We start from the raw sequence: 12,417 nt of genomic DNA, 5'->3' as shown, positions 1-12,417 counted from the left end.
GAAAAGTCTTCTTTTGGAATTGTCTTGAGTTTGTCGGTCACAGCCTTCTGGAATTGCTCAATCAAGTCGAATCTTGAACCCCTCAGGTGCATTTACAGTTTTGGGAATAGGAAATTGGTCCTAAGGTGACAAATCTGGTGAATAAGGTGGATGGTGTAATGTGGAGACGTGCTTTTCAGCAAGGAACTGGCGATTTATTGCTGCCAAATGAGCCAGGATGTTGCCGTGCAGCAGGAACAAATCACGAGAGGTGAAGAGGTCCGGGTAAGATCCGCAAAACCACTGTTTTGGGGATGTTTAGTGTTGCTTTTATCATCTGAGACGTCACTTTCCGACCATCTTTCATCAATTTAGCAACAGCTGCAATGTTCTCATTGGTCCAAGTTGTTGTCGACCGACCACTGCGTTCTTCGTCCTTCACTTTTTCCCGACCCTCATGAAAACGTTTGTGCCACTCATTGCTGACTCACGGAACGCCTTCTGAATCAGTTCAAATGTCTTTGTTGCTGAAAAATCAGCTTTGCAGCAAAATTTAATTGCTACCTGCTGTTGTTCCTTCTCATCCATCTCCCGAGTCTGACACACACAGACAACACCAGGTTATATCAGACGTCCACACTCTTCAACAACAATGACTAGACTGATGCCTCTCGGCATAGCTGTTCGAAAGGGTTCAAACTACATAGTTCAAAAGTCGTCTGCTAGATGGGGTTAATGGGAAGGCTGCAAAAACAAATCATTCTGGGAACTTATGGACCACACAGTGTATGTTGGGCTGATACAGATCAAAGATGGCCAATTGTTAATTTGTGACAAAACATATAACCTCATAATGAAATATCTTTAATAAAATACACAGACACACACACCTGGTAAATTTGAGGATATAATTTGTAAAGTAGGTCTGTTTCATACAAAACTTTTCATCATGTTGACAAAATGACACACAAATATGTATTGTTTCAAATTGCTCCATTTATGCCAGGTTGTGGACAACCACATTTGTATCTTCTGTCTCCAGAAGTCATTCTCTTCATTGTTGGCACTCAAGGGGGAATCAACATTTGCAAATCCATTCTCAATTAAGTTATTTTTGATTTTATAATTTCTTTTTTATTTATTATGAACACTAGCCTTTACATATTTGTCCTTTTCCCTAATGCATCTTAAATCTTCCAAAAATTACCATGGGTGATAAGAAAGAATACGGTTTGCAATATCAAATAGTGAATAAATCCAGCACATGTAGATAAACTGTAAAGCAATTACTTTGAGTTTCACGTTCGTATTTTGATTCTTCAAAAGTTAATGATCAAGGCGTACAGTTTGTTCAGATAGCAATTAAGTACGGCAGCAATGTAAAACAAATCTACTGGACAGTAAACTTCTCTCCTAACTTTCAAATTAAACCATTAAACAATATTTTAACAAAAACACAATGGCTCTGGAAGATGGAGTTAACTGAGATTTTTGTTACTCTACTTCCTTGTGTTCTTAGAATTATATCACTCAGTGGCCAGGTGGATTAAATCAGGTGATTTTTTTAAAAAATGATTTAAATCACTTGAAAAGATTAATTTATAGAATGATGTACTTAAGGATTTTGTAGATATCTCAATCACTTTTGGTGAAAGTATATTAATCTCGTAATCATTTAATGGTGTTTATTAGGCTCTAAGAAAGGAAAAAGAGGAAACACAATATATGTACTGATGGGTGAAGCTCATATGAAAGGAAATGTAATTTGTAAACTGTAAACACATTTAACCTTTTGGTGCTCGATCGAGATGCTTTGTTAAGGCCGTAGTTTTGACGTTATAAACTTCCCTATTTTTGGCTAGAATTCAGATTTTCTTCGTATTGTTGTTAACACATGTATTTAAGAGAAATAATTGTTGCACGTTTCTTCTCTTCATGAAAATGGCGGGGAAAAAGAAGACTTCTTTTTTGCAAATTTTTTCAAGGGAAAAATTTTGCCGACTCTTTGTTGTTCTAAAGCAATGCGTTTCCCTCAACCCTGGAAACTGCATTCGAAGGAAGTTTGCTTATCGGTACCTGAGGTCCGATATACGCTGAACGTGCATAAATTTTATATCATCTGAAACTGTGATTCATTCCGCATACAACAGTATATCACTCATCTCTCTAGGGCAATCAGCCTCCGATCTACACTAATTTAATTGAAACTCTGCATTTTGCTCAAAATCAGCTCGGGCACCTGTGAAAATGGACTTGGGCTCCCCCCCCAAATATATTTAAAATATAAAGGATCTCTGCGATTCCAAACACAAGTCACAAATTTTATGGAATATACTAATCTATGAAAAATAGTTAATTTCAAACTCAAATTTATCTAATCAACTTACAATATCTTGCAATGATCTTCCATCTGTCTAATAGATTGTTCTACAAAGGATACTAACAAAGTAAACATATTGAATTATGTTTCATTTTCCATACAACTTTGTTTTCTTTCCTCGATACAAATAAAAGCTAAACTGGGAAAAACTTGTCTCAGTCCATTTATAAATAAGCATAAATTCAATCGTATTTGGATTAATAAAAGTTGCAGTTTTTCACATCTACAGAAAAATATTCATGCATAATTCACGCATAATTCCTGGAATTCAAGTAATGTACTAATCAAGTTAAAAAGTAAATAGTGTCATTATCATTAAACTGTAAACAAACATGGTAGCTGATATTTTGCAAACTATCATTAAGAAAATTGCCAAAATTCAGTTACAAACACTGTAAAAAATATTTTAAGTTACAATTATATAGTACATCCAGTGTGTTTCATTTTCGCTAGAAGAAAAGTTACTGAAATTATTATAGTTTCATTAACACACACAACAAACATTTCCATGGTAAAGTCATATATACAGTATCAGAAACAGAAAAATGTATAATTATTTTCCTGTAGTTTACAGTTATTACAAGCATAAGAAAACAGTTTTTCGTTGTGACGTTTCAGGAGAATACACGCTCCCTTCATCAGACATTTATTTTCATTTTGACAAAAGATACAGTTATAACAATGGTTAGCAATTTTTTAAACAAAAAGAATCTGTTATATAATGGATGTTGTCAATGTTACATTGTTGTAATATAGCAACTTAACTGTGAAAACAAGCAGTCTGTTTTATTTTTATTTCAGATAAATTTTTTTGATCACATTATTTTTTTATTTAAAATTATGAATCCCAAATATCATCAGGTAATTCAAAGTCATCATTGTTTTCACAAAGTCTCTCTGTCACATTAAATTTTAAAGATGGTGGCTTACTCCATTTGTGAAAAAGAAAACTCCATACTGGATCTATGTTACCATTTTCATTATTTAATTTATTCCAGTGTTCTTCTGCAATGAACGAAGCTTCCCAGACATTCAACTCTATGTTTCCCGTCAATCTTTTTAAAACCCTTCTCTTTTCAATCAAATGTATATTTAACTAACTAACTAACTCTCTAGCCTTCTTAAACCCGAAGGTTCATGGCTGCAGCAACACAGGCCTTCCATCTGTCCCTATCTTGAGCAAGATCTATATACTCTTTTCCATCCCTACCGATTTCCCTTAGGTCCATCTCAACGTTGTCCCTCCATCTTCGTCTTGGCCTTCCTACAGGTCTCTTACCATCAGGTTTCCCAACAAGAATCCTGTAAACTCCTCTTTCCTCTCCCATTCGTGCCACATGGCCTGCCCACCTAAGTCTTCTTGATTTAATTATTCTAATAATATCTGGACATGAATACAGGCTAGACTTAGGTGGTTAAATAACTCTGATGATACAAATGTCAACAATCAAATGTATATTTACATATTTTTTTTCATTTGCTTTAATCAAACTGTTCAAATATTTTACAGAATCGTTTACCATAAAAAGCCTTTCTATAAAAAACATATATTTATATGTATGGTGCCAAAAACCATACAAGCAATTTTAGGCATTTTTTAAAAAAAAATCAGATTTAAATCAAAAATGATTTTTTTTAAAAAAACAATTATGACTTTTATCCACCCTGCTCGGTGGTCTATGTATTTCAAATAATTCATACTGAACAAGGAATGCAGAGCATCGTACACAAAATTTACCACTCTAGATACAATAAATGTTCTGGAGCAGAAAAGTTTTCTACTAATGCACTGAACACATATCCTTATTTTAATATTATGAACCTCCAAAAGCAACAGTCAGGATTAAAAATGGATAGAACTGGATACCATACCTGGCATTTTTGCCTAAAAAGACGACGTAGGAACATTTGGTAATTGAAAGTAGAAATGTCGTGGTTTCCAAGACAGCCACATAAAAGTTTCACTATTAGATCCTGCACAAGAGAACTTCCTGAATCTTCAGCTCCATCTGTGAGAAGAGCTTCCTCCAAATCCTACAAGACAAAAACAGAATTCACATCGTAAGAGCACACTTATATTTCTAGTCAACGTATGAATAATGAAAAATACGGTGAGTTGTCAGAAATTATTTTTATACCACTTTAAACTTAATTACTTTTATATTTTAATTCACTGCTCAAATTGTTCTATCATGTACGATCTTATTGCTATTGTATTGTATTGTAATTTCTTTGCAATCTTGAATTTAATTTATATTTTAATCTGTACTTTTTTACAAATTGGGTTGTTTATCTCTAGGAGCACAGCTACAGATGTCTGTAGTGATAAACTACAGAAACCTTTAACACTTATACAGGGTGTTTCCAGCCTGATGATACAAACTTTCAGGTATGATGGAGAAGGGCACATGTAGCTATCAATTTGAGATTAGGAACCCTGGTCCAGAAACGTCTTCGTCGAAAGTTGTAAGCGAAAATCGGTGTATGAAGATGTGAAACTTTTATTACCTGCACAAGTTTCACAAGCTGCTACGTTCACAACAGTTGTTCAAAGTGATGTCCCCCGGCTTCCCTGCAGGCATGACATCGTCACACAAAGTTCTGGCGTACCTGTTGGAACAACCCCCGGGGTCGTTAGAACAGTGTCACATGAAGCGAGACTGCAGAGGATCTCCTCGCAAGAATTCTCGCTGCCTGGGTACGCCAAAACTTTGTGCGATGATGTCATGCCTGCAGCGAAGATGGGGGAAGCCACCTTGAACAACTGTTGTGAATGTAGCAGCTTGTGAAACTTGTGCAGGTAATAAAAGTATTACATCTTCATCCATCGATTTTCGCTTATAACTTTCGACTAAGTCGTTTCCGGACCATGATTTCTTATCTCAAATTGATACATGTGCTCTTCTTCATCATCCCTGAAAGTTTGTATCATCAGCCCGGAAACACCCTGTATTCCTGTCCGTGAAGTTTCAGCTCAAGTGTCTTGTGGAAGCTCTGTCCTCAATCTTTATGACACCAACAACTTCCCTCAGAAAATCAATGACATCCCACCATTCCATTCTTTCAGGTACCCTGTTCAGAAGAATTGACAACAATGGTGTCTTGAGTGGTGCATACATGTTGCTTCAAGTTCAGACGAGATTAGGAGAATAATGATGAAAGAGTTTCGTAATGTACAGAACTGTAATTTACCCTAATTAGTAATATCAGTGGATCAACCTCTATATGAGCAATGACATTATCAGAAAAAATGAGTTGTGAGACAGGGAAGGGGGGGGGAGTCACATCCACCAGTAACTACCATTAAAAATTGGAGATCTTGCTTGCTAGGGTGGTGGTAATGAGCAAATGGGTTGACTGGGAGATTCAGTCCCACCATGCATCTCATCATTGTGTCCGAGGTAGATGACTAACACTACGAAAAAAAAAAAAAAAAAAAAACAAGTTCAAACTGAATCATAGTTCTGATCACATAGCTCAACCACATATTTGCTATGCAAGTCTCTGGTAGTGAAAAACAATTTTACAATGTACAGTGGAACCTCGATTTAACATTTTTCAGGGAACCAAGCCGGAAAAACTTAAAATGCAGGAAAATTTTATAACATTCTGCTGTGTTGGCTCATCAAGATTGAATGTATAATGTGACAAAATATAATATACGGGGACGTAAAATTGGGGTTCCACTATATCTGCATTGGCCCTTGCAAGAGTACGAACACACACCACAGTATTAATAATGTTATTAATTTTTGGGTATCTTTAGCATCAATATTTATATTATTAGAAGCCACAATGGTACCAGTTTCGCATGGGCACAACACTTCACACTCATTTATTTTGTCATTTTTAACATTCATACTTATGTATTCAAGGTGGAATTATGCTTTTTTCACTAAAATAATTTCAATTTTTCACATTACGAGTAATTATTGTTCTTCCTTTTTTTTTGCTTGTGTAACACACAATATGGCAGGCACAGCTTGACTAGTGTTGTGGATCATCAGTGGGTATGCAGTGTTTCCAAACTTCATAAATGTAAAATGCCCCAAAAACCATTCATGCATAGCCCCACAAACCATTCACGGTTAAGGTTAGGTTAGGCAAACAGTTAAAATTTGGGGTCGTAGTAATATCAGGAATGTATATTTCATTTTTACATCTTCTTGCGAAACAACAGCGTGGTTGGAAACACGGTTACATCCGGTTCACGTACAGGAAGGAAATGAAAGCAACGGCAATTGTGCATCGGAGAGATATTTCTCTTGAAAAATACATGAATTCCTGGTGAAATTGATTCCAAGATGAAAGAAAATACCTGCACGAACTTTGAAAATGCTACAGAAACTCATTTCCGTAAGAAGTTTCTTCTGTAAAAATGAGGAAATATGTTTTGCCAATATGAAACTGTTACCGCCACGAGTCCTGTATAAAATGTACAACTTACCTCAATATCAAAATCTAGAAGGTTGAATGCCGCCCTAAACAAAGAGCAGAAATGAGCAACGCATGGAACTTCCCACCACGATTGTATATCTGGAAGAAAAATAAAAGCATATTACAACCTTACACAATTAAAAAATCTAGCTAACTTGTCTAAACAAAACTCACGGACACTTACCTGGAATTTGTTGCTCTAATCTTTGAGCCCACCTCGGCTCTTCTTCAGGAGCTGAGGAATAAAGAAAATGTGTAAATAATTTACAATATGCGATACTCTTATATCTCTTTATTTTGTGAAAAATATGCACTGTCTTTACATAACAACAATGTACACATGTTCAGATGAAATCTGGGAACAAATGATTTGTTACATAGTAAACATATGTGCTGTAAAAAAAATCAATCAATATAAAATAATCTCAGATCATCCACTTTTAGAGTGCTTCTGGATTTTCCGAAATATCCAGCCCTCGTCAAAATACCAAGTTTGGTTCAAAAACACTTTTTTCTTAGGTAAGTTAATCAGGAGTGGACACCCCTATACAATTAGGCAATTACTATGAGTTTTTCAACACCCTTCATATCTTGAATGTGGAGAGGCAACCAATGTGAATAGTTCTGGTGATTGAATTCTTCTCGATCTTCAATGCAGATGTTTCATTCAGGTCATTCCTAACTAAACAAATCAGGGTCTTCGAGAATAATATGTAAAATTTCAAGTAACATTATAGTATAGGGGTGACGGATTTCTTCAAATTTACAGGAGAAAGTAAGTACTTACGGAAATCATTTTCTGTAGCGTTATGGAAGTTCGTGAATGTAGTTTTGATCCATTTTAATGTGAATACATGTTGTTTTCTGCAAAAATCTCTGTCCGATACGCTGTTTCTGCTGCCGCCATTTGCTTTCTGCACGAGAGCACAATGTTCCGAGTGGTCGATGACGTAACCCCATAGTCAGTGTTTCAAACTCGCCGTGTTTTCACTAGAACATGACGTGTCTAGTATTTTCATTTTTCTATTTTTTTTTTTTAACTATGCTTGTCTGACCTAACCTTACGGAAAATGGTTTGTGGGGCTCACGTCAATGGTTTGTGAGGCTAACGTCAATGGTTTGCGAGGTATTAGCATAATTTCAAATCTGGGCACGAAAGTAGGTATTTTCCTGTGAACGAGGTTGCAACACTGCATAAATTGACAAAACACTCGCACAACATGCCCTGAACCAGTACGCTATCGCCCGCCATAATGTGTTACAGAATCTAAATAACAAGTAACAGTAAGTACTCGTAAATGGAAGAAATAGACATTATCTTAGTTAGAAATGCATAATTTCACTTTAGGAAATGTTCCACATTCCAAAATAGTAAGTTAGCAATGTAAAAAAGTGCGAAATATATGATTTATAGGTGTCACCCCCATACTATAATAGTACCAAATTTCATCCCAAACCAGGAAAAACACTCATAGTCCATCCGCCTTAGACGAGACCAGACGCATACACTGACTGGACAATGCCAGTGCAAAATAGGGGTTGAATATACAAGATAAGAGGTGACATAAAAATACTCTTCTGCTGAAACAGTGAACCATGGATAGTAAAGTCGCCTACAAAATAAGTTGATTTTGTTTTGTTTTGCTTTATTTTACCTCGCTTTTTATGCCACTTTTGGCTAAGTTGTGAAGATGGGGATGAGTGATAATATGATGGATAGAGACTGACAAGCATCCATGCGCAGGCCAGGATTCCAACCCGGGACCCCTGGCGTTGTAGCGCAATGTGCGAACCACAATCATTGATTTCACACTTTTTTACATTGCTAACGTACTATTCTGCATTGCGGAACATTTCTTTAGGTGTAATAATGAATTTCTAACGAAAAATTATGTCTATTTCTTACATTTATGAGTACTTACTGTTCTTCGTTATTTCGATTCGACAAAACACAAGCACGACGTGCGATGATCCATGATGAGTGCACGCCATATTGTCTGATACCCAAGCGGAACAAGGAATACAAATAATGACTCATAATATGAAAAGTTGACACCCCAAAGAATCTTCTGCAATGCAGAATAGGTAAGTATCAATGCTAAAATTAACGAAATAAATGAGCGAGAGGTGTTCGGGCGATATTGCATAATTACCAAGTTCAGTAATAAATACGTATGATGTTAATAAATTTAATAACATATTATGTCAAAAGTATGATAAAAAAAAAGGTAAAGTGCTCCCCTGTGCATAGCACCACGCCATGAAGGCGTATAGGGGGTGTGAGGGTAACGCCCCACACTTTCTTGATCGGGTCGTGAGTGGGGGTGATGTGATCAGCATCACGCCCCTGACCGCCTTTACCCCCCAGGGTTTCCCCCAGGTACCCATGTTATTCGACGCTGGGTAGGCGCCGGGGCCGCTTCCACCGTTAGAAAAGTTCCCGGATTTGAACCGGCCGGTCAAAAGTATGAGGTGGGTCTATTTCTTTGGATGCAAGTGTAGTTCCATATTTTTGAGAACTTTGCTTCCTTTGATGATGGTTGCAGTCTGTGTTTGTGTGCAGAATCCATTGATTTTTTAAAGCTTTTTGGTGTTTCAAGAACTTCATATTATTGAAGTTGGTAGGAATTTCTGATTGTCCTTCACATTAATACAATTACAATTTTTGAAGAGATTGTCAATAGCAAAATAACACTGCTAACTTTTGTTGATATATCCATAATTATCTCCATGACTTACTTTTAAAATACAATCCAAGGTCTGAAATTTATTTACAGTCAAGACTATATGGTCAGTAAAGTGGAAAACACAAGTATGACTCGTGCAACACACCTCCACAAACCAAACACTTTAAAAAAACTACTCCTATAATGTAAATCTTGTATTTAAAACAAATAGAAATGATTACACATCGATGGAGGATGCTCATACAATACACCCAAGCAATATCCTGCATTTCTTAACTGAAATCAGAAATTCCATGAATTGCCCTTGTACTTGAAAATTAGTTAAGCATATGAACAAAATTAGCTTGCTAGGTTGGTAACTCATTCATTAAATTATATGTCCACTCACTACATGCTGAGAAGTGTTGCCAGTACACTTGTAATTACTTTAATGGAAATTTTGAATAAATAGCTAATTAGTAAGGTATATGCCCACACTGCACAAAAATATAAATGAAGTGTAACATAATATAATGTATAAAACTGTTAAGCTTGAATTGTATTGTTACAATTTTTACTCACACACCATTTATTGCAGTTGTGAAAACATTTTCTCTTATGGAAACTTCTATGAAGACATTGCATTGTCCATAGAAACAGTGGCGTACGCAAGGGGGGGGTTACGGGGTTTAAACCCCCCCCTTGAGCTTGTGATATATTATGAAAAATGATGTGGAAAAAAAATGACCAATTTTTCAGAGTCAAAGATCTGGGACAATAATATTACTATTACTACTTCTTCTACTACTATTACTACTACTAATAATAATAATAATAATAATTTGAATTATTATTTCCATGCAGCATGGAGAAAAGCACAGCATTCCAAACACACGCGTCATTCAGAGTGATGCCTTGAAAATAAACACGAGTTTATGAGGTTAGTTTAGGGTAACTATGATTTAAAAGAGAAAAAAGTTGTTTTGTATCTCAGTTGCAACAATGTTCAATACACTGCCGTACGCAGGATTTTTTTCGAGAGGTACTGGAATAGTAAATGTGGATAGCAAAAGGCTTCGCTTTGGAGGGCAGGATGCATAATAAAATATTTCGTATTTTTGGAGCTTTTCAGTCTATTAAAATTGTATTCAATGCGAAAAATGGTAATCGGGATTCACTTTAAAAGAGGTTTCGCATTTACACATTTTGATTTTTTAAATTTCTTAACGGATTTTTATTTGAAAATTCTGATTTTCTCAAAATTTCCCTCTACATACGCCGGTGTTCAACGAACATGTATTTTTTTTTTTTGTGTGTGAACAATGAGAATTAACAAAATAAAGTTCTTGGTTCGTTGTAAGAGGCTAATGTATAGACAAAGGCCAAGGGACAAAGGCTAGGCGGACAAGAATACAGTCACCAGTCCGCCTTCCCATTGTATTGTTTACCGCAGCACGTTTGAATGTCTCTCTTTAAAATGTCTCACCTTGTTGACTAGACAATTATTCAAACGACAATAAGCTTAACTATTACAAAATGTTTTGTTGGTAAGAACAGCGAGACAATTCAGATGTGTATTATCAGGGACATTTATGCGGGAAAGAAGCCGGAAAAATTCCGGGAATCGAACCCGGATCGCCCGCGTGGTTGTCAGACGCTCTACCGACAAGACCACCACAGCTCCTTGGATGAGTTCCATACTTTGATTATTTCAATTTATTTTAATATATTTTCTTGTATTTATGGATCTTCTTCACCCTTGGAATGTCTCACCTCGTTGACCAGACAATTATTTCCTAACAAAGAAACAAAAAAATGCTCCCAGGATTTGATAAAAATCGAATGACTAGAAAGTAATTTCGTTCTATTGTTTTCATAAATACTATATTTATGTAGATCTCTACTACTTAATAGTAGTAACAGTGGTATTAGTAGTATTATTAGTATTAATTTAGCTAATTAATTAATTAATTGTGATTATTATTATTTAATTAAAGTATAATAAAACAATGGTAATGTGAATTTGGAAAAAAAGTTTTAGAAATAACACCCCCCTTGATGAAATCCTGCGTACGCTACTGCATAGAAATATTCATTATGTTGGTTGAGGGGTAGTTCTTTCTACTTTATAAAGAATAAAAATACACGCATTTGATTTTGTAATGTTACAATTTGCCTTAGAATTTACAGTCTGCATTGTTTTGCTGCTTTAAAATTCATGTTTTTTCTCTTTATGACATTTATACCCAGGAGACACAAATTGTTTACTTAAACATGCACAAGCAACTGGTGAATGTGAAGTAAAATCTTTCGTAATTGGCAATAGTAATTTGACATGTGTGTCATGTGTATTTGTTATTTATTTAAATTGGCTTTTTTATGTTTATATTTACTATAATATGGATTACATTAGGCTAATCCAAAATACTGTAACACGATAGCGTGTATAGTCTTACGTGCTAAACCAGAATATTTGACCCGAATGAATGTGTATTCATGCACAAACACAAACATGACTTACCATCCATTTGATTTTTTTATGTTTTACTTTTATCAAGACTTCTTTGTACACACACACAACAAAATTTCCTTTCTGTTTAGCTGATTTGAATCACCGGAAGTCCATAACATCCGGGATTTTCGAAAAACAAATGAAAGAAGAATCTTGAGCGGCGTGCCTCCCATTCCATTCTACCAGACCAAACAAGAGGCGATTTCTTTCTTTTGTATTTCGTCTGTATTACATACATTTAAGCACCATTCGATCCAGATAGTCATTTATAAGATCCATAAGCATTCCTAAGCTATACTTAATTTAAAAACAAACACAATTGCCCTGTTTTAATAGATTACAATAACTATCGCTCACAGAAACAATGATTTCAATGTCGTCTTTTCGTTTTCGGTTTTCGTAATGGGGCTGTTCATTGTCAAACTTTTCCGGTAGCGGCGCCA

At 35.5% G+C, this 12,417-nt stretch overlaps 1 protein-coding gene across 2 annotated transcripts in view; it reads right to left on the bottom strand.

Annotated features, from left to right (window-relative positions):
* The window catches only part of LOC145981374 (uncharacterized), a 54,492-nt gene extending 42,301 nt beyond the window's left edge, over positions 1 to 12,191 (bottom strand). The window contains exons 1-4 of one of the 2 annotated variants that reach the window (XM_083114612.1): positions 11,984 to 12,191; positions 6,981 to 7,031; positions 6,807 to 6,895; positions 4,232 to 4,393 (exon numbers count right to left, since the gene is read on the bottom strand). In XM_083114612.1, the coding sequence (XP_082970738.1) occupies positions 4,232 to 4,393; positions 6,807 to 6,895; positions 6,981 to 7,031; positions 11,984 to 11,990 (309 nt within the window). In that variant the 5' untranslated portion in view covers positions 11,991 to 12,191. The remainder of the gene's footprint in view (positions 1 to 4,231; positions 4,394 to 6,806; positions 6,896 to 6,980; positions 7,032 to 11,983) is intronic. The other variant, XM_083114613.1, reaches the window with a different exon arrangement.
* Positions 12,192 to 12,417: the final 226 nt, after the last annotated feature.

Source organism: Lepisma saccharinum, chromosome 29, assembly GCF_977018435.1.
Source record: "Lepisma saccharinum chromosome 29, izLepSacc3.1, whole genome shotgun sequence".
NCBI lineage: Eukaryota > Metazoa > Arthropoda > Insecta > Zygentoma > Lepismatidae > Lepisma > Lepisma saccharinum.
Note: the sequence above shows the minus strand (reverse complement) of the source record. Positions and strands in the feature narration are given on the sequence as shown.